General features: G+C 35.9%; 5 protein-coding genes across 8 annotated transcripts; 3 read left to right on the top strand and 2 right to left on the bottom strand.

The window, feature by feature from the left end:
* Positions 1-152: 152 nt before the first annotated feature.
* Positions 153-1,200, top strand: Mrps25 (mitochondrial ribosomal protein S25). The gene is made up of 3 exons (XM_076801397.1): positions 153-510; positions 694-800; positions 877-1,200. Exons 1-3 carry the CDS (start codon positions 374-376, stop codon positions 1,143-1,145), a joined length of 513 nt encoding a protein of 170 aa, XP_076657512.1. The 5' UTR covers positions 153-373; the 3' UTR covers positions 1,146-1,200.
* A 378-nt stretch (positions 1,201-1,578) lies between these two features.
* Positions 1,579-3,947, bottom strand: LOC143361765 (putative RNA-binding protein 18). The gene is made up of 5 exons (XM_076801396.1): positions 3,809-3,947; positions 3,594-3,691; positions 2,614-2,827; positions 2,024-2,100; positions 1,579-1,948 (listed from the first exon to the last, which is right to left on the bottom strand). The coding sequence occupies exons 1-5, from the start codon at positions 3,812-3,814 to the stop codon at positions 1,735-1,737; spliced, it is 609 nt and encodes a 202-aa protein (XP_076657511.1). The 5' UTR covers positions 3,815-3,947; the 3' UTR covers positions 1,579-1,734.
* A 478-nt stretch (positions 3,948-4,425) lies between these two features.
* LOC143361767 (E3 ubiquitin-protein ligase PPP1R11-like) lies at positions 4,426-9,859 on the top strand. 4 transcript variants are annotated; one of them, XR_013083519.1, is made up of 5 exons: positions 4,426-4,559; positions 6,469-6,577; positions 7,151-7,306; positions 7,584-7,710; positions 9,723-9,859. XR_013083519.1 is itself a non-coding variant. In XM_076801399.1 (4 exons), the coding sequence occupies exons 1-4, from the start codon at positions 4,470-4,472 to the stop codon at positions 7,607-7,609; spliced, it is 381 nt and encodes a 126-aa protein (XP_076657514.1). In that variant the 5' UTR covers positions 4,426-4,469; the 3' UTR covers positions 7,610-9,291. The 4 variants fall into 4 exon arrangements, 2 of the variants coding, with proteins under 2 accessions (XP_076657514.1, XP_076657513.1); XR_013083518.1 differs by lacking the exon at positions 9,723-9,859 and adding an exon at positions 7,790-9,291; XM_076801399.1 differs by lacking the exon at positions 9,723-9,859 and having other exon boundaries at positions 7,584-9,291.
* LOC143361759 (succinyl-CoA:glutarate CoA-transferase) lies at positions 4,566-6,358 on the top strand. Its single transcript, XM_076801379.1, has 2 exons — positions 4,566-5,925; positions 5,993-6,358. Exons 1-2 carry the CDS (start codon positions 4,834-4,836, stop codon positions 6,221-6,223), a joined length of 1,323 nt encoding a protein of 440 aa, XP_076657494.1. The 5' UTR covers positions 4,566-4,833; the 3' UTR covers positions 6,224-6,358.
* Positions 9,565-16,586, bottom strand: Fbw5 (F-box and WD repeat domain containing 5). The gene is made up of 10 exons (XM_076801301.1): positions 16,526-16,586; positions 16,129-16,456; positions 12,078-12,235; positions 11,725-11,911; positions 11,449-11,641; positions 11,235-11,369; positions 11,031-11,149; positions 10,636-10,966; positions 10,352-10,561; positions 9,565-9,832 (listed from the first exon to the last, which is right to left on the bottom strand). Exons 2-10 carry the CDS (start codon positions 16,418-16,420, stop codon positions 9,565-9,567), a joined length of 1,893 nt encoding a protein of 630 aa, XP_076657416.1. The 5' UTR covers positions 16,421-16,456; positions 16,526-16,586.
* Between the last annotated feature and the right edge of the window lie 9,755 nt (positions 16,587-26,341).

The following is a 26,341-nucleotide window of genomic DNA, read 5'->3' as shown; positions in this document are numbered from 1 at the left end:
TACAGTCAGTATAAACATACACACATACATATTATAGTTAAGTTTGGATGTATACTGTATATACGCAAAAACACATACGTATTTAACACTACTGTGTAACGCATGCGCGTTGAAAATTGCAGAATTTTGAATCTGATAAAATAATCTATATATATTAATGTGATACAAACATTGTTTATATACTTGCAAATAACAGAATTTTATTTAGTAGAAAAATTATTTAGCATGTATCGATGTAAAATAAGTAGCTTTGTTTAAAGAGAATTTACGATAAGAATTTGGGGTTTGAGTTTCGTAAAGACGGAGCTGGGCTGAGGCCATCAGGCACGAACACTTTTCTCGAATGCGTAGATTTTATTAAAACACTGTCAAAATGCCGTTTATGATAGGTAGAACACCTATACGAAGAACATTGGGTTACTTAAATGCTGGCAGATTAACTTTATTAGATCAGATACAAATATTTTCTATTAATTATAATACGCATGGAGATCATCATAAAGGAACTAGGTGAGGTTATGTTTATAAAAATATCTCTCTTCGAATTCAAGCTATTTATAATTCATAAGTCCTGATAGAAAGAGATGCAAAATATATTTTTACAATGTTTAATACAAAACAATTAAAGTTAAACAAATCAATAATATCTCTACATGTTTAGATCATATTAATTCTAATGTTATTTGTTTACAGAGAATTCGTGTTTTGGAATTTACCACAAATTCAATACAAAAATCCAAATGTACAAGTGATTACTTTCAAAAATTTGACACCAACACCTTTCATAAAATGTTATTATAGTAAGTACAGACGCGTACTTATTGTATATCTCATTGTTTGATCAGCTGATTTTAATATTTTACGTTAATTTTATAGATGATGGGAAAACTATGTTGATTGATGTAGATAATAAATCCAAGGAAGATATAATGGAACATCTTATAAAAGTAGTTGGTAAAACATATGAAGTTTTAAAACAAGAAAGTATAAAGAAACAAGTAAAAGACAATCCCGGAAATTTTGGTTATGGTTGTTCAAGAAGTTGTATATGTGTAATTCCAGGACAAGTACCATGTCCTGGTGTAGTACCTCTGCCATATCATATGCGAGGCAAATGGAGGTATGCTCAAAAGAATGAATTGTAATTATAAAGAGCAATGTAATTATAATTATAAAGACTAATTATCATTTATTATTTTATTGAGCTGTGTTTCATTGCCTTCCAAGAGAATCTGTATTTTATCTTTAAGCATCCTGCTCTTTAGTAGACAAACATTTTAGGAAACGTATTTTTATTATTACTTCTACAATGTATTGAATACAATAAAACTAACATACAATAGAACTTGTAAATCTGAAATTTCAAGTGATTCTTAAACTGTTTATTTTTTAATAAAAGGACGCGTATTTAAAGTGTACATTCGTTTATTACAAAAAGATGTCATAGATTATGAAAATACATGTACGTTGGTGTACGTATTAAGCATTGCATTATCAGTAGATCGAGATACTTTTGTATTGTATGCATAGTTGCATCACTGTAGGAATCATGTTTGATTAGTAGAAAAAGATACAAAATATCAACTAAAAATTTTATGGTACAAAAAACAGAATACACATAGGTGATTTAAATAGAAAATATAAATATTAACTATAGTCATGGAACGAAAGATGATCAGTAAAAATAAATTGTATTCTTAGTATTAATATGAAGAAATAAAAACTGGACTTGAATTATCTTCTTGGTTTATAACGATTATATGGCTTATTGTTATGATGATGACTTCGATTATGATAACGAGCTGATGTGGACGGTTTTGGATTTTCTGGTTTTTGATACAAGTGTATTACAGGCGATCCATTTAAAGGTTTGTTTAGTTCGAATTCTTCTTCCGACTCTTTCATCAGTTTCAGTTTGGCCTCTATAGCTTGAATTGCAGTTTCACGACTGCAGAAAAGAAGTTATATTTAAAAAGTCGAAAAAACATTTATTAACAAATTTCTTTCTTCCTGTTTACTTTACCTTATTCTTTTATCTTCCTTCTTTGCTCCAGCTAAAGCAGGTATATCTATTTTTGGCTTTGGTTTGTCTATATCAGGCTTTATGAAAGGAGATATGGTATTATATTATTTTTATTAAAAGAAAGATAACAATCACAGTAGAATCCCGTTTTGTCCGGATTGCCAAAAATAATCCCTGTCTTTTTTTTTATCCACTAATGGATTAATATCCTGAGTCCGCAACTCAGAACAGAATGAACTCATGATGGTAAAGTATCTATGAGACCGTGCAGCTCGTTAATGTCACTTAGATCTAACACAAAAGAAGCTCATAGACTTCTTCACAACATTCTAACTAAATTAAACTTATAGTATGTATATATCTTTTGCTTCATACTAACAATATTTGTGCAATAAATAAAATACATAAAATGTGCAATAAATAAAATACATAAAATGTGCAATAAATAAAATACATAAAATGTGCAATAAATAAAATACATAAAATGTGCAATAAATAAAATGTATTTGTATTATTTATGTTGTTAACGGATTTTCCGGATTTCCAGTCATAATAAACGGGATTCTACTGTATAATGCTTTACTAGTTACCTCTGTTACACTATGAGCCCATCTAACAATAATATTTTTTGCTCCTACTTTCAAGTTATGCAGAGCATCTTTGGCTGTTTCTGCGTCTTGAACTGTCTTGTATGTAACAAATGCATATCCTCTTGGTTGACCGGCTTGTGGACCTGACCGGTGGAATAGGAGGTCGAACTTTTCAATAGTTCCATGTTTTTGGACGAGTTTTAGGAGTTGGTACCAGTTGACAGATAAAGAGTTAGTTTTTTCAGATTTTTTCCATTGTATAAAAATATAGTTTTTGAAAGTAAAACAATATGCTATATAGCTTTAACGAACAAGTAGAACTGCCCAGGTATTACACTGAACATTATAAAAATAGATATAAGTAGAACTTTAATATTGATTCATAAAAGAAGATATAAGTCAAAGCATAACAACTGGTCATCTGTCATCAAATTGGTACATTGTACCATTGGTATTTTTAGTTTTCTAACTCTGTAAGAACTTGTTAAGGAATTAGCATAACACCTGGGACTTTCCCTTGAAGGTGAAGTCATAATCAGGATAAGTGCCTTTTATATGATGTTATAATATAGTAGGTACTCGCTTGTTGCATGGAAATAGGACCAGAATTGCAGGCAAGATCCAAGGTTTTTGCAATGAAATAGGACTCCAATCAATCGTATAAGATTTCCCACCTATAACTTCCCAACAATCAATATGTGCATATAGCAATATAAAGAAACAGTTACCACGCAACTTGCAACACATCTACAAAATTACAATTTCTACTAATGACGAGCTACATTTCCCACCTTGCACAAACAAAATGCAACGAACAAAGTTCCTATAAAGAACGAGTACTTCATCTGGACTGCAATGAGCGGGAACCTACTGTATATTTATGTTTTTTGGCTCTTACGATGTGAAACACTTCTGTATTAGAAAGCTTCTCTCCTAATAATGACCTTCTCTTATTAGAAATAATCCAAGTAAATACTTACTCATTAATTCTTAAATCTAAATTGCCCACCCACAACCTCCTGTCTTCCACCTGATTTGACTTTATTGGTTCTAATGGCAAAGGAACTTTATTAACTGGCTGCAAGTAAAATAAACGTATGAACAGGTCGTCGATACAGTCATATTTGAAACGTTCGATGGACTTTAAATATGATCGTATAACCTTCGTGCGATTGAAACGCGAAGAAATGCTTACCTCCATGTCAGTTAAGTCTATAAATGGTATCAAATTAATACTATGAAGCCTTAGTTGCCGATATTGATCTCAATATGTGTTTCCGTGGAAAATTAGGCATTAGTCTTTGAGTATTTATAGGAAATCTTACAAGTACAGCAGACTACATATGTATATATTAACACAGTCACCACCGCGGCAGTTTAGCAAATTGTTCATCCGTACGGGCAATATTTATAAACGGTGCGAGAACTGTTTTCAAAATAATTTCCGTTCGCCGCAAATAATTTTCACATTTTCTATTAAATACTAAACATAAAGTTGCATATTCATTCATACATTCTACAACGACAACGAAATTTTTGTTATCGTCAACAATTTCAGTTTTAAATATATTATTCTTTATATGCGAAAGTAATTATAAAGAAAATTGTGAAATGTACATGGACACATTTTTAAACAATCACGTTTCCTTGAGTCACGAACTGAACAACATGTTCACGATTGTATTAAATGTAGTCAGTGCATAAACAGTTTCATACCAATATCAAACATGGCGTCGCTTTTATCGGATTACGAATGATGACAGTATGAAGTAACCTGAAAGTATCCGCAATATTAAATCACGGCGCAGTGATTATATGTAGTTTCGCGGCACTATCTCGAAGAAGCTCGACTAGAAATGGAAAGATCAACGATGTCTGAACAATCGGTTAATCAAACTCAAACAGAAACTGTTTTGGAGACGGATGTCACAGATTCGGTATCCCAGGTATGTTTTTATTCATTATCCACTACGTCATTATTCTGATATGATAGCAAATATGTGAATATGTACCCCGTAGGTACGCATTTTTCGTGATTTCATAAGTTGAACGATAAAGCATAAGGTTTTTGTTCTTTTTATTTCGATTCTTCTGACAAAACTTTATAAAAAACACCATGGCAAATTAATTCACAAGTTTTCTGTATCTGAAAATCCTTAGTGCAGTGAGCATAGTGAAAATTATTTGTGAAAACAACAATTACTATAACATATATACAATATGTTTGCTTCTTTATTCAAATACACTGCAAAGAAAAAACCTTTATCCAGCCATAATTTAATAAATACAATCAAACCTTTATTAAGTGACACAAAGAACAAAAGGGCTCTGTGCACAACTGCCGAAGATAATAGGTCACCTCTAGAAGGTGTTAGAGTTTTGGATTTGACAAGAATCGTCGCAGGTCCCTATTGCACTATGATTCTTGGTGATCTTGGGGCAGAAATTTTGAAAATTGAGAGACCTGTTAGTGGAGACGAAGCAAGAAATTGGGGCCCTCCATTTGTTAAAGGAACAAGGGATTCTGTTTATTTCCTTAGTGTTAACAGAAATAAAAAGAGTATATGCATTGATTTAAAAGAAGGTAAAGATATCATATATGAATTGGCAAAGAAGTCGGATGTTTTGGTAGAGAATTATGTTCCTGGAAAATTAAGTAAGTTTGGTCTAGGATATAAAGACATTTCTAAGGTAGCACCACATCTTATATACTGCTCTTTGACTGGTTATGGATATGAAGGTCCTTATTCAAGTAGGCCAGGGTATGATGTAATCGCAGCTTCGGTAGGAGGTTTAATGCATATAACAGGTCCCAAGGATGGACCACCATGTAAGGTTGGAGTAGCAGTAACAGATTTAGCAACAGGCTTATATGCTCATGGTGCTATAATGGCAGCATTGTATCAAAGAATGAAAACTAATAGTGGACAATGGATACAGTGTAATCTATTGGCAACACAAGTTGCTAGTTTAATAAATATCGGTTCAAATTACCTGAACGCCAATAAGGAAGCAGTACGATGGGGTTCTGAGCATGAAAGTATAGTACCCTATGAAGCTTTTCCTACAGAAGATGGGTATATGACAGTTGGAACAGGAAGTAATGCACAATTTTTAGAATTGCTTAAAAGAATGCAATTAATAGAATTGTTTGAGAATGATAAATTTAAAGATAATACTGCTAGAGTACAAAATAGAGATGAATTATTAGACATTCTTAGAAGGCAGTTCAAAAAGAAAAGTAATAAAGATTGGTCAGTTATATTCGATGGTGCTTCTTTTCCATATGGTCCAATAAATACAATAGGACAGGTATAAAGTAATAACTGTTTGTATTTCCAATATCTTGATAATATCTTCATGCAAAACAATTTTATAGGTTTTCGAAGATCCACATGTAAAGCATACAAAAATGGTACAAGACATGGAACATTCCTCTGGAGAAAAAGTTAAACTTGTTGGTCCCCCTGTGACATATAGTTACGCCACAAACAAAGTTAGATTAGCACCCCCTATATTGGGACAGCATACCGATGAGATATTAAAAAACATTTTGAACTATTCTGATGATAAAATACAAGCTTTGAAAAAAGCTAAAATTGTGCAATAGAAAAAGATTATTCTTTTAAAATGGACAATTATATGTTTTAATGATATAAATTTTACTAGGTTATAATGTTTACAGAATAATTATAGTGTAGCTGTTATTGTAGAATAAGAACTATATGCATTTTTATATACAATTCCGGAAAAAATTAGTACATTATGGTACACATGTGTGTAATTTACTACGTGTATACTCTTAATTAATCTTCAAATATGAAAGATAATAATTATTCGAATATTTCTTTTTAGGATGTTCCAACCGTCCGTCTTCGACTTAGGAAACCAAAATCTAATAAAAAGGTCCAGTGGACTCAGGGAACTGTGGATAATGAACATATGAATAAAAAGAAATCTAAATGTAAGTTACATGCACTTTTACCTTCCATTATTTATTTTCTTTGGTTTATTTTCAGCCTCAATAGCCCCAAAAAGGACTTGGTTTGCTTACATAATTCAATTATCACTCACAATGTAAAACTTTATGATTCCGTTGTCCTACATTATTGTCGTAATTTCTTTTTAACTTTCTTGTCTAGTCTTCTTATCCATTCTATTATTCCCTTGTTTGTCATTCCTTCCAACACTTTTTCTATGCTACATTCCAGCCTTTCTGACTGTAGGCAGTCCTCTATCAGATGTTTCAACATACCTGGTTTTCTTTCACATAATCTGCATCTTCTTTCTGTTTCCTTTGTCCAATATTTGTTATTTTCTTCTGAATTTCCGCATCTACCTCTGGCTAATAATTTCTGCCTGTCATCTCCCCCCTGCGCCCTCATTAAGTGTTCAGGTATGCCTACGTTCCTTACTAATTTATACAATTGGTTCTACCTGGAATGTTCGATTTTATTAAACTAAGTTTGTGCCTGTAATTCCTTGTCTTTTTCTCTCAGGATCCCTTTCATTAGTTATTAACGTCCTAATATTTTAGGTTGTTGCATATATGAAAAACCAAAGAAATTCGGTGAAAGTAGTTCAGAGGATAGTGATGATGAATGCGAACATTGTAATGGTCCCAAGGATGCTCATAAAAAAGCTTTGCCACACAATAAAGAGCCTCCCAAGGAAGGAATTACTTCTAACCCTGGTAAGATTATTTTACAATATAAATTATATCAGGATCAAATGTACAGGGTGTTCAGTGTAATGGTCACCACGATTTTTCATGCAGTTCTGGTAATGTGGGAACAAACTGCTTGAAACAAAAAGTCATCAGGTCTCGATATTCAACAAATTGCAAATATAAAAATTGTAAAAATATAATTCCCCTATAAAAAATCGTTGAGCTGAACACTCTGTACCCTTTATATATAAATTAAACGATGAACAAAAATATTTTGAATATTTGTTTACTCCTCTTGCAGAAACAATAGCAAGTGCGTCCATATAAACTTACATTTGTGGCTTAAATAATTTTCCCGTATGGAGTCAAATGCATTACCTGTATATTTCTTGTGTCAATGTTAATTAGAAGAAAGAGATGGAGAATAGGTATGTCATTTCTAATTCGTACTATTTTATACTGATTCATATTAATTATACGCTACCTCGTAAATACTTAATTTTCCAGGAAATTCAAATGAAAATATTACAATTTTGAAAGCAATTGTATTGTTAATATTTGACATGATTGACATTAACCTGTTCAAGTTAGTACTGCAAGCAACTTTTCAAATATTTTTATTCCAAGTAAAAAAATATTAGTAGGACATATCATTGTTATTACATAAAAAGAAAACATGAAAAGATACTATAGAATTTTATTCTAAAATCAATTCACGTTACATTATCTAATATTTGCATAAAAAGTTAAGTTGAAACAAATTTTCGCAATAATAACTAGTAATCTTTAAATTGTTGTAGCTGCATATACATATATGCATTGATACATATATATATGTGCATGTTTTTTTTTGTTTGATTAGACAAATTTATAGTTCTTATGATATAGGTCAGGTAATGCATGCACATTATGTCCTAGCTGTTTTGAAAGTAATAAAATCATCTGACACAATTGCATCACTCTAAAAATTTGAAGAACTTATTCACGCTTTCGAGTACACTAAAAATGTCATTTAAAATTAGTGTAAATTCTAAAAAATTTTGCATAGGTTTTGTTTATGTATTTATTATTTGTCTCTAGTATAGCTGTATTCCTTCTCCTGTATAAATAGTATCTTATAAGTGTGTATACATGTTAAATATTTGTAACAGAAAATTTCTTTTTATTAATTTTTCATTCGACTACAGTAATGTTTAACATCTTGTATTCCATTATCAATAAAGCATCTTTATTTTGAATAACTTTATGGGATGTAAATGGATGTTGGAACACTGTTTTAATTTTAATCTATAATATATTTTTCTTTATTTGAATACACATAATTAGACTAGATATTTGTACAGTTCTGATGATACACCATATAAATGTATAAAAGTTGTTACTTCCATAGAAATAAATATCTGAAATTATTGTGCCAAAGCTTAGAATTTCAATTTTTTATACTTTGTTTGCGCGAATATTAACAGTACGTGTGTACCATCAAAACTTCTTTTAAATTCATTTTAGGATATTAGTCAAAAGAGTCATATAAAGTGAAAACATCGTCAATTAAAATATGTCACGAAAATGTTTAAAAAAATTCTCACTTTTGCCTTACAAATGTTTGAACTTATACATTTTATCTATGTGAGTTGTAATTCGTAAGTACACATGGCTCGTCTGATTTTCTTATACGTCCATATAAATATAATTCTAAAATGTGGAGGTGGCACATTGATTTGCGGGAGCGTACACCTTTCGTGTTTTCTAGATATTAGCAGTCATTGCTGTAAAATGAACAGCTGTTCTTTTGAGTATATGAAAGAGAAATAGGCGTCAGTTAAACAAGCCATGTGTACATATGATATAAGGATGTAAGGGGAGAGAGTAATTACGAATAAAAAAGATTCAGTCTTAAGAAGAACGATAAAAGTTTTTGTATGCGCTTATTAAATTATTAAAAAAATTATAAGTATTTTAATTCTAATAAACAGTTACATAAAAGAATAAATCTTCCTCTGAATCGTTAATGAAGTTTCATTTTGCGAACCTTTTAGGTGTAGTAACACAGTTGTACAGGTAGGTACTTAGACATATACTAAAGTGATTTCAAAAATTTTACTTTATTTAAAAATAAAATTTGGAAATAATAACTTCATAAAAATACTAATATATCACAAGTTTAATAAGGGAAAATGGACTTATGTAAACAAAATCTTTTTGGACACATTTCCAAAAATAGTCGTTACTGTTTGGAAAATCTGGATTAGAGGATTTAGGATGTTTGTTCCTATTTCGTATTTCTAGCGTAAGAAACGGAGGAAACCGCGCGGTTTGTACGACGGATTGTTGGACCGCGCGGTTTGAACGACGGATTGAACTAGGCCTAATTTATGCACTACAGATCGACTACGCCAAATTTTAACGGTACAATCATCGCTTGTTGTAACTAACATTTCAGGATCACGTGGATTGAAGGCAATAGAATTCACAGTATCGGAATGATGGAACTTGGCCAAAGACACTCCATAGTATCTATCCCAAAGGTATCCGTGTTCATCCTCAGCGCCACTATGTATAAAATTTTAACATTGTTATAATATTTATATATAGTTTTATATACAGGATAAATCAATATCTCGAAAAGTAGACAACAAAAAATAATTTGTCAAGCTCCTTTGATATAATATACAGGGTGACACAAAAATGTACTTTCTGAGATCATTTGAAGTAATTTTTTCCTTTACGAAAATGTTCTCCGCGGCTTTGTTAAGGAGTTATTAACAAAAAACTCGGACCAATCAAAGTGCGGCTACAATGGACGGATTTCGGCTCGGTGATAGGTCCCGCAGAGCGTGGCGATGGCATTGGTTAACCCGAAGTCCGTCCGTTGTTGCCACACTCTGATTGATCCGTGTTTTTCGTTAATAACTCCTTTAACAAAGCCGCGCAGAAACTTGAAGAGATACTTGAAATGGCCTCAGAAACCATCCCTTTCAAGTACAACATTATTGGAACATCTTGTATTTTGAAAAACATTTTTTGATTAATTGAATAAGTAACGAGTGTTTATTTATGATAATTTGATACCTTGCTACATATTCGTCACATACATCAAGGAAGATGTCACTACATTCCGTATTTTCATTTACATAAGCTGTATGAACTCTTGACATGCAGCCAACTTCTTTTAATGTCATTAAATCAATTACTCGAATGTCTATTTCTCTAGCGATTGGTGAAGGCGGCATTTTTGCGATAGCACCTTTGGGCCACAGCCTTATGTTAACATACAAATACCTGAGGTCGTATAAAACATGATAATTAGTGAAATGTAAAATATATATTTCATATTGGTAATATGAATAACTGACCTATGATCTGGAGAAAGTCGCATTCCTACTATGTGTCCATGTAAATCAATTACATGATCCACCTTATCGAATTTGTCGGCTATAGCATCAAAATCCAAAACGGCGTTAGAATTTTGCCTCTCCCGTTCTTTTTCTAATTTTCTGTCCCGCCTCCTCTCTTTTAATGTATATAATCGTCCTGGATATATACTCGTAGGAAACTCCACATTTTTTATTCTTTTAAAAGCCACTTGATGCGGGACACATGTCTGCGACGCGGTTGTGAAAATAAGATATTTTTCGCAAGAATTTGCTACCTCATCGACGTTATTTTCTTCAATATCTGTGGATTCTGTAAGTCAAAAGTATAAACTATGAATATTATAATTATTTAAATTACATTAAATTTCACTCACGTATATTTTCCTTATGCTGCTGAGAATTATATTCTTGATTGTACTGCAAGGGATTGATATATTGAAAACAGTCATTACGTTTAATACAATTCATAAATATATCCTCTAATGTAGATGACCTATTTGCACATACTTTAGTTAATGTGAAGAATATTTTAATGTAAAACATATTCAACCTTTACTCTCTGTCTAAATTTTGCTTACTGTAATTCACATGATGCATGTAAAGTAGCTTCTTCATCTTCAACTTCTTCTGATGTTTGATCCTCTTGCACTTCAGATGTTAAACAATTAGCTATCATAATTGTACGAACTGCTGACCTATGACCATTGCAAAATCTAAAGCAACAAAATTACTTATTGTAACAAAATTATTTATAAAGTAAACAAATATGGCTGCAACTTATTTAAAGAGTACCTAAATAGCTGTGTTATAATGGGTATATTTTCACTAGATAACTCTTGATTTGCTTTACTGAGCCAAAGTACACTAGTACTAAGTTCAATGTCTAACCAATGGAGACTTCCACTTAAAAGATAATGCTCACTATACCATGTACCAAGTATGTCAAACGGATTATTTGCCACCCTACATCGTAAATTAAAATCAGCTGTAATGAACAAAATTAACCAATTATTCATATTTTTTCTATCATAATTTTGTAAATATTTTCGAATCTATTAATATTTTTACGTGTTAGACTAAATACTGCAATTTCTCCTGGTAGACTGCGACGACTTCCAGAAACTGCAAAATGTGCACCAGATACAAGTAGTAATGTATCAGAGGAATTAAATTGTGAGAATTGTGTAGATTCCCATCTAAATGATTTCATGTTATATTGATATTTTATTTTCACAGGATATTGGCTTTCCCATACCTAAATTAAATCCCATGATTGATTTTATGGTTATAAAAATAAAACATCTAGACTTTAAAGTGATACATTGCATAATAAACATGAGTTATACATTTGTCATACATAACACTGTAACATATATGCATATACTAGAAATATCACACTGTAGAAATGACAAGTAACTTACAAAAATGCATCCATCTCTTGAACATGTGGCAAACATTTCCCCATTGTGGGAAAAGCTTACATGTAATACTTCACGGTTGTGTCTAAACAGTTCTTCTGTTTGTATGAACGGTATATGATAAGTTAATCGTTTAAATTCTTCGAACCAAGATGTTTTTCCTGTAAAATATAGTTAGCTTTATATTACATTATGAAGTAAAACATTTAAAATAGAGAAACAGTATATTAAATTGGTACATATAAATGTTAATGCTCATTCATATTTTGACAGATTTACTTAAAAACAAAAATGTATATATAATTACAAATGATATATTTACACTAATAGTAACAATGAAATTTGTCTACTAAACAAAGGTAAATTTGTCGAAAAATCTCTTTCTCACGGATTTTGATGAAATTGAAATATGTTGTACTGTATTTCCCTTTAAAGTTTCTGGCGGTCGGCTTTAGTTTACAAGATATTCGCAAAAAACTTTACTTGTAAATCCATGGGTGTTTTTGATAGCAGACACCGCTTTGTGCGGCAGAAACATTGTCGTACGCTGAGTATAATACAAACGGTCTTGAGTTAAGTTTGGATTAGGCAAATTTCGCATATTTTCAATGACCAAATTTGTTCTTTAGGGCGGGGGAGGGGCTCTGTTCACACTACCTCCCCGGAAAACCTAACACAAACTTACTCTGAAATTCATTTAAATTTAAATCGTAAAATGATCAAAACTATCAATGTGACCTTTCGCGATGCCTAAAAACTCGAGTTACTTTGTTGTTCTTTGTTTCCATTAAACTAAATTTCAGAGTGAGTTTGTGTGAGGTTTTTGGGTGAGAGGAGTGATAGAGTAGAGCCCTTCACCCGCCCTAAAAAATAAATCCGGTCATTCAAAATAGGCAGAATTCGCAATAGGGAACGTGCGTCAATTATAGACGGTGGTGCGAATAGTGTTCGTAGCGACGCACAATGGTCCCAAATGGCCAAAATCTCAAGACGTTCCTGGATTTCATTGAAAATTTGTGATATAATATTTTCAAGGTCACTGATTACGAATCTGAATTTGAAATTTTCAACAACAAAATGGCCGATCCAATATGACGGACGGGTATTTGAAAAAATGATTTGGATTCTACAAAAATTGGTAATACAATGTTCTCAAAGTTGCCTATTAGGAATCTGAATTTGAAATTTTCAAAAATAAAATAGCGAATCCAATGTGAAGGACATTTACATAAAAAATTATGTACAAAAATGAATATTACATTTACATGAATAAATAAATCAATATGTTGAAATAAATATTACATTTTAAACATACTAGAGAAAAAGTAAAAGCAAAGCATATTTGTGTGTTGGTCGAAGACTACCTCAACACCTCTACTTCTTTTTTCGCTTTCTCATATTGACCTGAACGAGGGAGAAACTAATTTTCGGGACAGCAAACTCTACCTTTGTATTTTATAAAGAAGGTATTTGCATTTGTATTTTAAACTACATATAAAGACAGTGTTCTTCTTCGAAAAATATGAAAAAATGTTTCAGATATATGATTGTTTATAAAAAACATTGATATTCTATGTCCTCCATACGTTCTAATTATAGTTCTTCGAAAACTGTTTAAATTTTACATAAAAGCATAGAGCATATTTCTCACAGTTTAAGAAGAAACGCAATGGAAAACCCGAGAAGAGAGAGAGAGAGAGAGAGAATCCAGTTTTTGGCCCATTTTCCCCATTTAATGACAATTTAAAAATCTCACACATTTCGGATACGAAACCACATACTTTGAATCGTTTTCAGATTTCTCCGTTGCAAACTCTGGTTATAACAATCGAAAAACACGAAAAGTAAAAAAAATGCAGATTTCATATGGAAATTTAAGAGACACTAGAACAGAATTAATTTAGCAATGAGATATTGTCCTAAGCATTATACACAATTTTTTTCAAATTCCTGCGTTTGATGCGTCATAGTTGGAAAAAATAAAAACCACTTTTTGCGACGTTTTTTTCGTGAACAACTAAGTTACAATTATCGTAAAAATATATTATGTAATATTAAACATTCCTACGTTCAGAGAAACATCGTCCAGACTTTAAAAATTGCGTAGTTCAAAAACAAAAATTATACTATGCAGGATGTATTCAAATATTTCGAAGATACTTTCAACGGCTCCGGTTGGTGCAGTAGCTATGGTCTCTGACTGATGATCTCTATGATGATCACTACTGAAAGTGGAACCTTAGGTTAAACCCAGCGAAATGCGAAACAATACTATTCCGAAAACCCCTCGAAAAACTATTCACCCAAGCCAAAGCAGGTAACAAACTCTTCCAAATCACAACCACAATCCCAGGCACTAGCACCAAACAGCAAATAGCCCATAAAAAACCGTAAAATACGTAGGGGTACATATTGACTACCTGCTTCGCGGCTACATCCACATCGACTCGCAGCTAAGCAAAGCCCTCGCAGCCTTTAAGTCAAATAGTAGACTCTTCCACAATAAGCACCTATCTTCCAAAACCAAAACCATCCTTTATATGCTTCTGATCCGCCCCATCATATCATACGCAGCCCCCATGTGGTGGAACATAAACCATACAACCATGGAAAGAATCCGCATATTTGAACGCAAATGTCTGCGCGCTTGTAACAGACTATATAGAACTGCGGACTCCAACTGGCAAAAATACACAAATAATACATATCTCTACAACCAAGCAGACATTCCCAGAATTGATTCATTCTTCCTCCGACTGACCCGCGACTACTTCAGTAAATTACTAAGCATCGACAACTCCATAATTAAACAACTGGCTTCCCAAGACGACAACACCTCCTGCAGACTACTAACCACCGGATACACCACACCACAATCCTTTACCTACTGTGACAAAACCGGCCTCATACAAAATGATAACAATATCCCTCTACTATATCACTGGCGCCGAAACAAAGCCAACAAAAAAATAGCAACGACCCCATCAACGAAAGAAACAAATTCAAATTCTCAACAGCTATCCCTACCTGCGACTGAAACAATTTCGACCGCCTTAATTTTAAAAAATATTGGTGGCTAACAAGTGACAGCGAACACTTGACAAAACTCCGCAACCGCAAACACAGCACCGACCTACGCTGAGACCCCCCAACACCCTGTCCTCTTAGCAATATCACCATAACCTTTCGGTACTACATAGTACCCAGCTAACAATTTTTATACTGTAACGGCAAAGCCCCATTGTACATAGTCCTTAGTTTTTAAGCCTCCATAGTTATAAGTCGTTATTATTTATTTATTCTAGTCTGTAAGCTATCCTAACCGACTTTTGGGGTTTTCAACACACACGATAGTCTGTATTTCCCCAAAATTTAGATTTATACCTTCTCTCGAACCAAAGAACTAGGCAATTAGATTATAAGCTAAGACTGATTAAATTTAGAACCATAAGAAAGACTGACTAAGAGAATTGTTTGAGTGCAATCAATTATGTTTTTATATATATTTTTTTTTTAAGAATCTATGGTCGTTTTTTTTATGTTTATTTTAGGTACCAACATTGTTATTAGAATGTACATTTATAAACCAATAAACATATTTCAAAATCAAATCTATGGTCTCTGACTGCGGAACCGCTGAAGACTTTTTGGACCAGGTTTGAAACCCGATCCGGGCCAATTTTTTTTTTTCGTTGATCAGATCTTTTTTCGATTTCTAACCGTATGATTGTTGTTAATTAATTTTTCACTGCCAATAGTTCATATTTTATCTACTAGCGGCGCCGCAGTCATCACGCACACTCTCGTTTTTGCGAATATCTCGGAAACTGAAAGAGACTGCAGGTTACATGTATAGAAAAAAGTTGTTTTACAATGATGACCTTGAAAACATATTTCAATGTCATCAAAATCCGTGAGGAAGAGGCGTTTCCATAAGTTTACTTTAAACAAAACATACACAAAATCATAAGGTAGCTAAATATTTGGCAGAGAAAATAAGTTTTTATATGCACCAACAAAATAGATTTGTTGTTATTTTTATGATGATGTTAACCTGGCATCATGCCAACAACCGGATCTATTTCATATGCTTGATAGAATAAATCTTTCCAAAGAAGGCCATCGTAGGACACTCTATGCCACGATATGCATACTTCTCCTGCAGTTATTAATTCCTTCGGTGTCAAATATTGAAAAATATTCAGAAGAATGGAATCCGGTATGTAACACCATTTACTATTTCCCTCGGAAATGTCCGACATACCGTCGCTTTCATCATTTGACGTAATTTCTTCTTCTTTTTCACTATTTTCTTGATGTGCCAAAGCACTTTTGACGATATCCATATTCAAGTGAGATTCTTTGTTTACTAGAACAGCTACCTTACTTATCAGTAATAATTATCGATCGAAATCGACAGCACTCACATGTGTCACAGACTACATACCTACTCACAGTTTAGATCCTCTCTGATATAATAATAGCTATCCTCTTTGGTAAAGTCAGAGAGGAATGAGAGTGCTCACGCCCGGGGTTTCGGCGTTCCTACTTTCGTGACATTGCCGCTTTAGCATGGCACAGAACCGGTCCGTCTTTTAGCATGGCACAGAACCGGTCCGTCTTTTAGCATAGCACAGAACCGGTCCGTCTTTTAGCATGACCACCTACGAGATATATGTATAAAAAATAATCAATGGATCTACATACTACAACAACCCACTACTGTTACACTCCTGTGTGACAACAATCCCAACCACATGGAGGATATAGTACTACACCAAACTGGAATACTTCAATTGGAACCGTCCTGTAAAGGATACACGGATTTCTTCGTGTTGGAAACAACCAGCAGCTCAAGTCGGAACATATCACACTATGTACCAAAACTTGACATCACTACCGATGATTGCTGTCTCCTCAAACGAAGATTCAACAAGACGGTCCCGATCCAATTAACTCCGGTCAAATTAACGAACATAGACTTGACCGAATTAAGATATGCCAACAAAAAGCTAAGCGACTTTGATAAAATAGTAACGGACCAATTGAATAAACCATTTATAGTGCAACATACCAAATGGTACACTATTGGATTATCGGTTATCGGAGCGATAATATTTTTAATGGTCTGCATGAACTGTTGCCGTTGGATCGGTTGTTTAAATTTGTTGAAACGCGTATTTTGCTTTACAAAAAATCCGCGTAATGGCGATACCATTCCTCCGATGATAAAAAACTTTGTAAATTGCAACTTCCAATCCGATGTACACTCGGAACACAACCTTACCCGGGATTTAGTCTCTTATGATCGAAATCGAGACGTCGCCCGTATAATATACACCGTTCCAGAAGAACCACAGGGAGACGCCCAATCAGCACGAACCCGAGGAAGAACCCCATCACGTAGGAGCACTATACTGTTATAAATTGTATATAGTCATTTGCGTTAATTTATTTATATCCAATAAGCCATACATTTTTTTTCTTTTTCTACTTCTCACTATTCTATTTTATACATATATTCTAGACCTCTCGATTAATTCCATATTTATACTTTACTAGCTAGTTCACATATATCATTTTTACTCATCTAGCTACTGCGAAATATCTCATATGTTGATCTTAGCAAGTAAGCACCTATGTATATCGATCTAATAATCCTTTACTTATGTACACTTTTAGTTCTAACAAATTCATTCAAATATTGTAATCATTTTATAATTACGTTACTCAATTGTATTTCATTATACAGGGTGGCCCACATAACTCTGAACAGCTCAATATCTCGAAAACTATGCCATCGATTTTAAAGTTCTTAGTCTTAAATTGCATGGAACTGAAGGGCCTTTCTGACTACATAAACGTGAAGTGGCCTCCCTTCCCCTTTAACGGGGGAGGGGAGGTACCTTTGTAATTTTAAATGGAACCCCCTATAAAATGTTACATATTTAGATTCTACCGGAAAAAACAAGTCAATTTTGTCTGAAACATTTTTTTGTCAGATACTTCCATGATGAGATATAACAGTTTGAAGTTTCGAGTTGTAGGTACTTGAAGCGCTCGGAAATAGCGTTATGGAATTATACGCGCTTGAGTCCTTTGCTTATTCACGAAGAAACACAAACAATAATATTTACAATTCTTGAGTTTGACTCACTTATCTATGAAAACGTTTTCAGTTTAGAGCTGTTATTCAAGCAGTAACATTGTGATTATGGCTACTTTTGACACAGAAGTGAATATGTTATTAACGTTAGGTGAATGCCAAAAAAATTATCGGCGTGCAGCAGTGATGTTTTTTGAACGTTATGGGATCAAACATTTGGGATCAACATTTCATAATTTAGAAAAGCGGGGATATGTAAAGGACAAAGTTATGTTTGAACCACCGACGACAAAAGAGGATATGAAACAAAGAATACGTGACGCTTGCGTTTCAGTGACTCCCGAAATGTTAAAAAATGTTAGAACAACTTTGATGTTTCGAGTAAATAAATGTTTACAAGCCCGTGGTGGACATTTTGAACATTTCATTTAAAGTACATTTTATTTCTTCACGAATAAGCAAAGGACTCAAGCGCGCGTAATTCCATAACGCTATTTCCGAGCGCTTCAAGTACCTACAACTCGAAACTTCAAACTGTTATATCTCATCATGGAAGTATCTGACAAAAAAATGTTTCCGACAAAATTGACTTGTTTTTTCCTGTAGAATCTAAATATGTAACATTTTATAGGGGGTTCCATTTAAAATTATAAAGGAACCTCCCCTCCCCCGTTAAAAGGGAAGGGAGGCCACTTCACGTTTATGTAGTCAGCAAGGCCCTTCAGTTCCATGCAATTTAAAGCTGCGTACAGACCTGAACATTTCGACGAACATTGCGCCGAACAGCGCGCCGAACAGCGAACGAAACGCAAAGTCGACATTCATTTCGGCGCGATTTTTTTCGGCACCTCCCCCATTGCCTACGCTACAAGTCCCCGGGCGGGTGTCCTCATCCCTGCAGCCTTCGGATTGGGCTTCCCGAGCCCCAGCTCGGTCCACCCACAGCTCCCGGAGTCTTCGTGACCCGCTCGGGGCCGGTGTCCCGACGGAACCAGCCCCGGCCGAGGCAAGAAGACGCCGCCACCGGAAGCAGGGGTCGTCGGAGGCGCGATACGGCACGCCCCGACCCTTCCTCACCCAAAACCCCCCACGAATCCCCCTCCCCTAAGGGAGGGACGGACCGACACCCCCCCCCCCCAAATCGGGAAATTAACCCGGGGGGTGTCGCCCTATCACGGGGGGAGCTATGCTCCCCCCGGGGGCCGGGGTCAGCTCACATCCCGAGCCCCCGAATCCACCGCCCCCAATGGTGGGGGCACCTCAGGTCGCGGGGAATCCCCCCGCGCCGACACTACTCCACGCCCCTCTCCCGGGGGCGCCAATCGGCGCGGGGGCGTACCCCGCGCCCTCCCACCCTCGTGCCCCTTCCCGTGGGGGGAGCACGCGGGCGCCGGGGACGACCCCGCACCCACAGCCTCCTCGCGGAGCCCGGGTCCCGCTCCCGGGCCCGCTCGGCGGCATCCTTCTGAGTCATTACAACCTCACAGAAGGAGGCCATCACGTTCATGTCTTATCGTTTCTGAACTTATTCTAGCACATGCTGTATTATTTCATAGACCCTCACTTTTACATAAACGAATGGTTTTGTAACATTGTTTATGTTGTGGCAATACATCGCGTATAGCTAGAAATCTAAACGTCTTATCAGCTCGTAATGTAAACATCCCACCAGTTCGTAACATTAACATGAATCGGTCAGTCAGTCTCGGTCGATTGTTACGTCAAGTAGCTGCGTGATCATCAAAATGAAGTTTTCTTTCGAAGAGCAAGTGGATATGATTCTCATTTATGGAGAAATGCGACAAAATTCGATAAGAGCTCAATCCTTGTATACTGAACGATATCCAAACCGTATACATCCTTCGCACCGAACATTTGGAAGATTGTGCAAAAAATTGAAAGAAACCGGAAATTTGGGTACTCGTAAGAGCAGTTGTAAAAAAGCGACTGATGAAAGAAATGAAGTTGGTGTTCTTGCAGTTGTAGCTCGTAACCCGCAGATTAGTTCCCGACAGATTGAACGCGAGTCGGCTATCAGTAGAAGGAGCGTGCTACGAATCCTTGCACGGTATAAATTTCATCCATACCATATTAGCCTTCATCGAGAGTTACACGGTACGGATTTGATGAATTGTGTCGCATTTTGTCAGTGGACTCTACACAAAATACAAATCTATGAAACATTTATTTCATCAATACTGTTCACCGATAAAGCTACGTTTACTAACCATGGAAATCTCAATTTGTATAATATGCATTATTGCAGTATCGATAATCCACACTGGTTAAGACAAGTTGAGCACCAACGACAATGGTCAATTAACGTATGGTGTGGAATCGTTGGTGATCAAATAATCGGAACGCATTTTATCGATGGAAATCTTACTGGCGAACTATATGAACACTTTATACGAAGTAGATTGGGGACTTTATTAGAAAATGTACCACTAAACGTTCGCCAAATGATGTGGTTACAGCACGACGGATGTCCAGCACATTATGCTCGGAGAGTAAGAGATGCACTGAACGAACTTTACCCAAATAAATGGATAGGACGTGGAGGATTAGTTTCTTGGCCAGCTCGCTCTCCGGATTTAACACCATTAGATTTTTTTCTCTGGGGAGCATTGAAAAATGCTGTTTATCCAGAAGTACCCACTACACCAGAAAATATGAAACAACGGATAATTGCAGCATGTGCTAGAATAAGTTCAGAAACGATAAGACATGCACGTGATGCAGGGATACGAAGATTGCAACTTTCCATTGATGCAAACGGTCACTAATTCGAGCACCTCCTGTAAGGTAATAAAGTTTATTTTACTACCATATTTGACCTTGCATGACTTTCAATGATAACTCGCTGAATTCGTCTCAACACTGGCTGATAAAAAAAAACATAGCATTCCATTTAAAAAAATAGAGTTGACCTTGAAATCTCCTCTATGCCTCCACCCACGCAGAAAATGTTTGTGTCACAATATGTCCCCCTCTATACCGTGTAAGTTTTCTATATAACATTTTTCATATTATTACAAATAACGGCAATATTCAAACTGGACATAGTTATTGCCCCACCCTGTATACTTATAGATCCGGCATAGGTATAGTACGTGTATAGGAATGCCGATGTCACGTCCGGTGGTTCGACCGCTCAAGAATCAAACGAATAAAACTTCAGACAAAGAATTATTATGAACTATTGTTGAAACCCAATAATGTCACGCGAGGAGAAGAAAATAAATAGGATTCAGATAGGTGTTAAAATTTCTAGGAAGTTAGCGCACAAAACAATTCCAATTATCCTCCTGCGAAAGACGCAGCAAAGATCGGTGTCACCCTGAAAAATAAACAGAAAGTGTGTCCAGTTACACTAAGTTCCAAGAAGGCACACTGATCCCATGGTAAGAGTGACGCGCATTAGATAGAAAAATTATCCTATTGAAACAACGGACTGTCCATCCTATAAAATGGAACCAATATAACAAAGATCAATAATTCTGCCATAAAGTTTGGACCAGACCAGTCCATTATAGAATTTTGCTGTATCAGTCTCAATAAAGATCAGTAAAGTTTCAGTAAAGTTCAGTTTTCGGTTCTGCGAAATAGTGTAGAGTTCAAATTGGCGTAGGATTACGAAACCTGACGATCCCGACCACTACTTCTAATCAAGGCCCAGCGATTGCGACTTGCGGCGATTTTTGACTAGCGAGCGTTACCCAAAAATCAGCGACTCGGTCAAAATTAACATTATTATTATTGAACGAAATATTTGTAAGCTATCTAGTTTATGCCTTAACTACATATAATCTCTATTTGTAAAATCATATTTAAAATATCTGATTCAGCACCTAATTTTGAATAAATCAATAATTTTGTTGTTTTTTGAATATAAGAATACAAGTTATTTAAACAATCCTCAATTTCCCGAACCGTAGCCGGTGAATGCAGGTAGGTTCAAAACTGCGTCCTATCTCGTAAAAATCATAATCCGTCCTACCTGGGACGTAACACCGAGAATCTAGTGAAGAAAAGATAATGGGAACATGTGACGTCAGAAGATAATTCCTAAGGTAATTCCAAAATAGCTGACACGGCAGACCTTCATTGTAATACCTTATTAAAATATATACAACAAACATTTGTATCTCAAACCTGCGTCGTGTACACAGTACACGGAAAGAATGGACAGGATAATTTCAAAGAATTTTGCATTTTATCATGAATTTATCAATACATATTCTTTCCGTGTACTGTGTACACGACGCACCCGCTGACCCCGCCCCCTGCCCTCCAAGCTAAGCGTTGGCACTGTCCTTATGGTTCATGAGTTGATAGACACAGCTTATACATCTTTGGAACCTGTGACATCATGTATTCCTTTATTTTTTCTTCAAGGAAAATTATCTGTGTCGGGTCTATAAGTATATATGGTCTAAGGTCCCCACCATCAATCTGTCCGTTCCCTTGCAGGCTCCTTCTTATGTTATAATACAGGCCTGCCTAATGACCGCTCGCGCAACAGATGTGGCTGCTACTCCTCTTCGCTTGCTCGGCGAGTAAAGGTCGACCCATACAAGACCGGGACGGGACCGGGCACGTTTGGCCGCTAGATTCGAAACCAGGGTGTAGGGTTTGAATCGACGGAGCTTCAGTGTAACCAACTATATTTCTGCTCGCCTCGGTTGGGTCATTATCTCGAGCGTTTGACCACTTCCAGATGGCCTTTCGGGAGCGCGTTGACAGTTCCCTGCTGTGCATGGTACAAAAAAAATGTTTTTAGGGCCTTCACGGCTCCTTAGGTAAACTATCGGTATCTCCCCTTTACAATACCATGGAAATAGGAAACCTTGCTGCCTCTTAGTGAAACATCATACATCCTTGTATTGTATGTAAATTATACATACATATTGTTACGAGTATCGATATGTTTCGATATCGAGACATTGCGCCGAATGGTCTTCGTTGCCACGTCGTCTTAGTGACGACGATACAACGGAGTCGGTTGACGAACGTCGCTGAGGGAAGTCGCAAAGCTAAGTACTCCTCCTCTATTTAATAAAGGTCTCTTTGGTATTTCACTCGTTTTATTCTTTAAAGATGCCCCGAACCCGTAACAATATATTGTAAAAACGAGAATAGTTGTTATTTTTTTTAAGGAAATATCCACATTAGGAAGGGGATCATTCCATGTGAATTCGATCATTTTTTGGGGACTATGTCTCGAATTTTGATGACATTGAAGTATGTTGTGGTCCAAGAGAAAATGGGAGGCGGGGATTGAGCCGGGTTATCACAAAAGACTGCTGTTCTCAAATAATTTATTTTTTCCTTGGTGAATGTCATTTCTTAATTAAAAAATATTAGAAATATCTTTGTTTTGCAAATTTTACCACTGGTTCAAGTGTGAAAAAATTTGAATAAATATGGCTGTATTCTACGTTTCTTCATCTTTCTCTTTGAAATTTCGTTTTGTAATTCGCGGAGCCGCAAAACTATTTATTGTACTATTCATTATTTTAGGTTCATAAAATTGCTGGATATTCTTTAGACATTCCGAAGTAAGGGTCGCTAGCGAAAAAATGTATTAGGACCTTGAATAAGTTCTCGCTGTTTCTTCAAAAATGGCAATAGCAGTACCCCGTTCGTGGAATTTCGAATGGTAACACACATGCAAGGTAGTAGTGTATCTAACCTTAAATTTCAGTGTATGGTAGTTCACTTTAGTGTAAACAAAGCAATTTTTTCTTAGTTCTGAAAATGTCTACTTTTGTGCCAAATAAAGTGTATTTGCGGGGAATTTTATTGCACTACTTTATTCAAAAGAAATCTGCAGCTGAAGCACATAGAATTCTTGTTGAGACTTATGGTGACAATGCTTTGTCGGATACGACATGCAGAGACTGGTTTCGACGCTTCAAAAATAATGATTTTGAACTTGAGGATAAAGAACGTTCTGGCGCACCGAAAAAAATTTGAAGACGAAAAGTTGGAGGAATTACTCGATCAAGACCGATGTCAGACGCTAGCAGAACTTGGAAAAACATTACAAGTAGATGAGTCAACCGTTTCAGAACGTTTAAAAGTTTTAGGAATGATCCAGAAGCAAGAACATTGGGTACCGTATGAATTGAAGCCGAGAGACTTCGAACGGCGTTTTCTCACGTGTGAACTACTGATTCAACGGCAGAAAAAAAAATGTTTTTTGCACCGCATCGTGACTGGCGATGAAAAGTGGATACACTACGATAATCCAAAGCGTAGAAAATCGTGGGGTAAGCCCGGCCATGCATCAACATAGTCTGCAAAACCAAATATCCATGGTTCGAAGCTTCTTCTCTGTATTTGGTGGGATCAGCAGGGTGTAATTTATTATGAGCTTCTCAAACCGAATGAGACTATCACGGGGGAGCGCTATCGACTTCAATTGATGCGTTTAAGTCGAGCCTTAAAAGAAAAACGGCCGCTATACGAGCAGAGACACGTCAAAGTGATTTTGCTACATGACAACGCTCGGCCTCATCTTGCAAAACAAGTGAAAACCTACCTGGAAACGCTTCAATGGGAAGTTCTACCCCACCCGCCGTATTCACCTGACATAGCCCCTTCTGATTTTCACCTATTCCGTTCGATGGCACATGGCCTAGCTGACCAGCGCTTTCATTCTTATGAAGAAGCTAAAAAATGGATCGATTCTTGGATAGCCTCAAAAGACATGTCGTTTTTCCGACGCGGAATTCATATACTGTCAGAAAGATGGGAGAAAGTGGTCGTTACTGATGGGCAATACTTTGAATGAAATGTTTTTGTTCCTTATAATTTAAATAAAGCTTTTATTTTGTAAAAGAAACAGCGAGAACTTATTCAAGGTCCTAATATGTATATGGAAAACTTCTGAATTCTTGTCCATAATGATCTAAAAATGGTTAGATGGAAGGTTCCCTGGCAGGAATGCGGTGACGTATCTATATCTTGTCCAATGAGACGAGGCAGTAGACGTAAACATAGCCAGTCGAGTGGGACAGAGTTGAAGTTATTATCCTTCCAAGATAATTAGCAAAGGACGCACGCTGATACTTCACTGCCTCGTCTCTTTGGACAGAGTAGAGGTACCAATGCGCGGCTGATTGGTTCAGACTGGAAGGGGCAGGCCTCGTTTCACACGCATTTTCGGCTGCAGTCCAAATATTGACTACAGCGGTCACACACACTATGTATCGGGTGACGTCGAAGCCAAAACAATGGGACTACGGGCGCAGCTGAGGTGGGGATAGGCACACCTAACGGTAGGCTTCTCAAGAATGGTGACACTTTAAAAATGGCGAAATTAAAATGGTTTCAAGTGTACGCTGCACCGCGACATTGCCTTCTTTTTGACGGCAGACGAGCGGTTACGAGCAGCTGTACTTGTCGTCCTTACACCATGTACATATGCGACTGCCACATGATCTAATACAATTATGAATTGTTAGAGAAATTCACTTCACGGACCTGTTTTTAAAAAATCGGACACTTCAAAATTGACAAAATTAAAATTATTTGAAGTGAACGCTGCACCGCGATACATAGCCTAGCACGGTTGGTGCACGGTAGAAGCAGAGCCCGGGAGGCTGTCAGGCCCGGGTTCACTTGAAATAATTTTAATTTCGTCAATTTTGAAGTATCCACTTACTTAAAAACAGGTCTGTAGAGGGGACACTTGGGGCTATAACCTCATTTTTTAAAATAATACAACGTTTATAATGTTTTTCTCCCTTCGCCACGGCGACCGGGGTCGAAAATGACAACATTTTCGGTAAACACTTTTATGTTTTCGCTATAATAAGCTTCCAAAAACTCATTTTCATCGGTGTGACAGTTCTAGTCTTATAATATAATGAAAAAAGGGTGACACGTATTTTTACACGTCTGTAAAACCAACAATTTTTAAAACATCGAAAAATCCATTGAGATTCGATTGATAGGTCATCATCATCGGTGAAGTAGTTTTTAAAATAATACAACATTTATAATGTTTTTCTCCCTTCGCCACGGCCACGCCACGGCGACCGGGGTCGCTGAGTATTCTTCGCAAGAATATTTCGTGAAACCCCGGCCGGGGCCCGGTCGGCTCTACCATTGGATCCTCAGGGGTAAGCGGGGAGTAAACGGTGCTGGGGTT

The sequence above is a fragment of the Halictus rubicundus genome, chromosome 15 (genome assembly GCF_050948215.1).
Source record: "Halictus rubicundus isolate RS-2024b chromosome 15, iyHalRubi1_principal, whole genome shotgun sequence".
Classification (NCBI taxonomy): domain Eukaryota; kingdom Metazoa; phylum Arthropoda; class Insecta; order Hymenoptera; family Halictidae; genus Halictus; species Halictus rubicundus.
This window is presented reverse-complemented; position numbering and strand designations above follow the sequence as displayed.

What these genes read in the sequence shown, in the direction of transcription:
- Mrps25 (XM_076801397.1), top strand. Translation starts at nt 374, where the DNA reads ATGCCGTTTATGATAGGTAGAACACCTATACGAAGAACATTGGGTTAC. An exon ending in GATCATCATAAAGGAACTAG is followed by an intron (nt 511 to 693) that starts GTGAGGTTATGT and finishes ATTTGTTTACAG; the next exon opens with AGAATTCGTGTTTTGGAATT. An exon ending in TTTCATAAAATGTTATTATA is followed by an intron (nt 801 to 876) that starts GTAAGTACAGAC and finishes TTAATTTTATAG; the next exon opens with ATGATGGGAAAACTATGTTG.
- LOC143361765 (XM_076801396.1), bottom strand. An exon ending in TTAGATTTAAGAATTAATGA is followed by an intron (nt 2,828 to 3,593) that starts GTAAGTATTTAC and finishes ATCTGTCAACTG; the next exon opens with GTACCAACTCCTAAAACTCG. An exon ending in GGGCTCATAGTGTAACAGAG is followed by an intron (nt 2,101 to 2,613) that starts GTAACTAGTAAA and finishes CCTTTCATAAAG; the next exon opens with CCTGATATAGACAAACCAAA.
- LOC143361767 (XM_076801398.1), top strand. Translation starts at nt 4,470, where the DNA reads ATGGAAAGATCAACGATGTCTGAACAATCGGTTAATCAAACTCAAACA. An exon ending in GAATAAAAAGAAATCTAAAT is followed by an intron (nt 6,578 to 7,150) that starts GTAAGTTACATG and finishes CTAATATTTTAG; the next exon opens with GTTGTTGCATATATGAAAAA. An exon ending in AGGAATTACTTCTAACCCTG is followed by an intron (nt 7,307 to 7,390) that starts GTAAGATTATTT and finishes TTTTTCATGCAG; the next exon opens with TTCTGGTAATGTGGGAACAA.
- LOC143361759 (XM_076801379.1), top strand. Translation starts at nt 4,834, where the DNA reads ATGTTTGCTTCTTTATTCAAATACACTGCAAAGAAAAAACCTTTATCC. An exon ending in CAATAAATACAATAGGACAG is followed by an intron (nt 5,926 to 5,992) that starts GTATAAAGTAAT and finishes ACAATTTTATAG; the next exon opens with GTTTTCGAAGATCCACATGT.
- Fbw5 (XM_076801301.1), bottom strand. Translation starts at nt 16,420, where the DNA reads ATGGATATCGTCAAAAGTGCTTTGGCACATCAAGAAAATAGTGAAAAA. An exon ending in CAAGAGATGGATGCATTTTT is followed by an intron (nt 11,912 to 12,077) that starts GTAAGTTACTTG and finishes GATTTAATTTAG; the next exon opens with GTATGGGAAAGCCAATATCC. An exon ending in CGACTTTCTCCAGATCATAG is followed by an intron (nt 10,562 to 10,635) that starts GTCAGTTATTCA and finishes ATACGACCTCAG; the next exon opens with GTATTTGTATGTTAACATAA.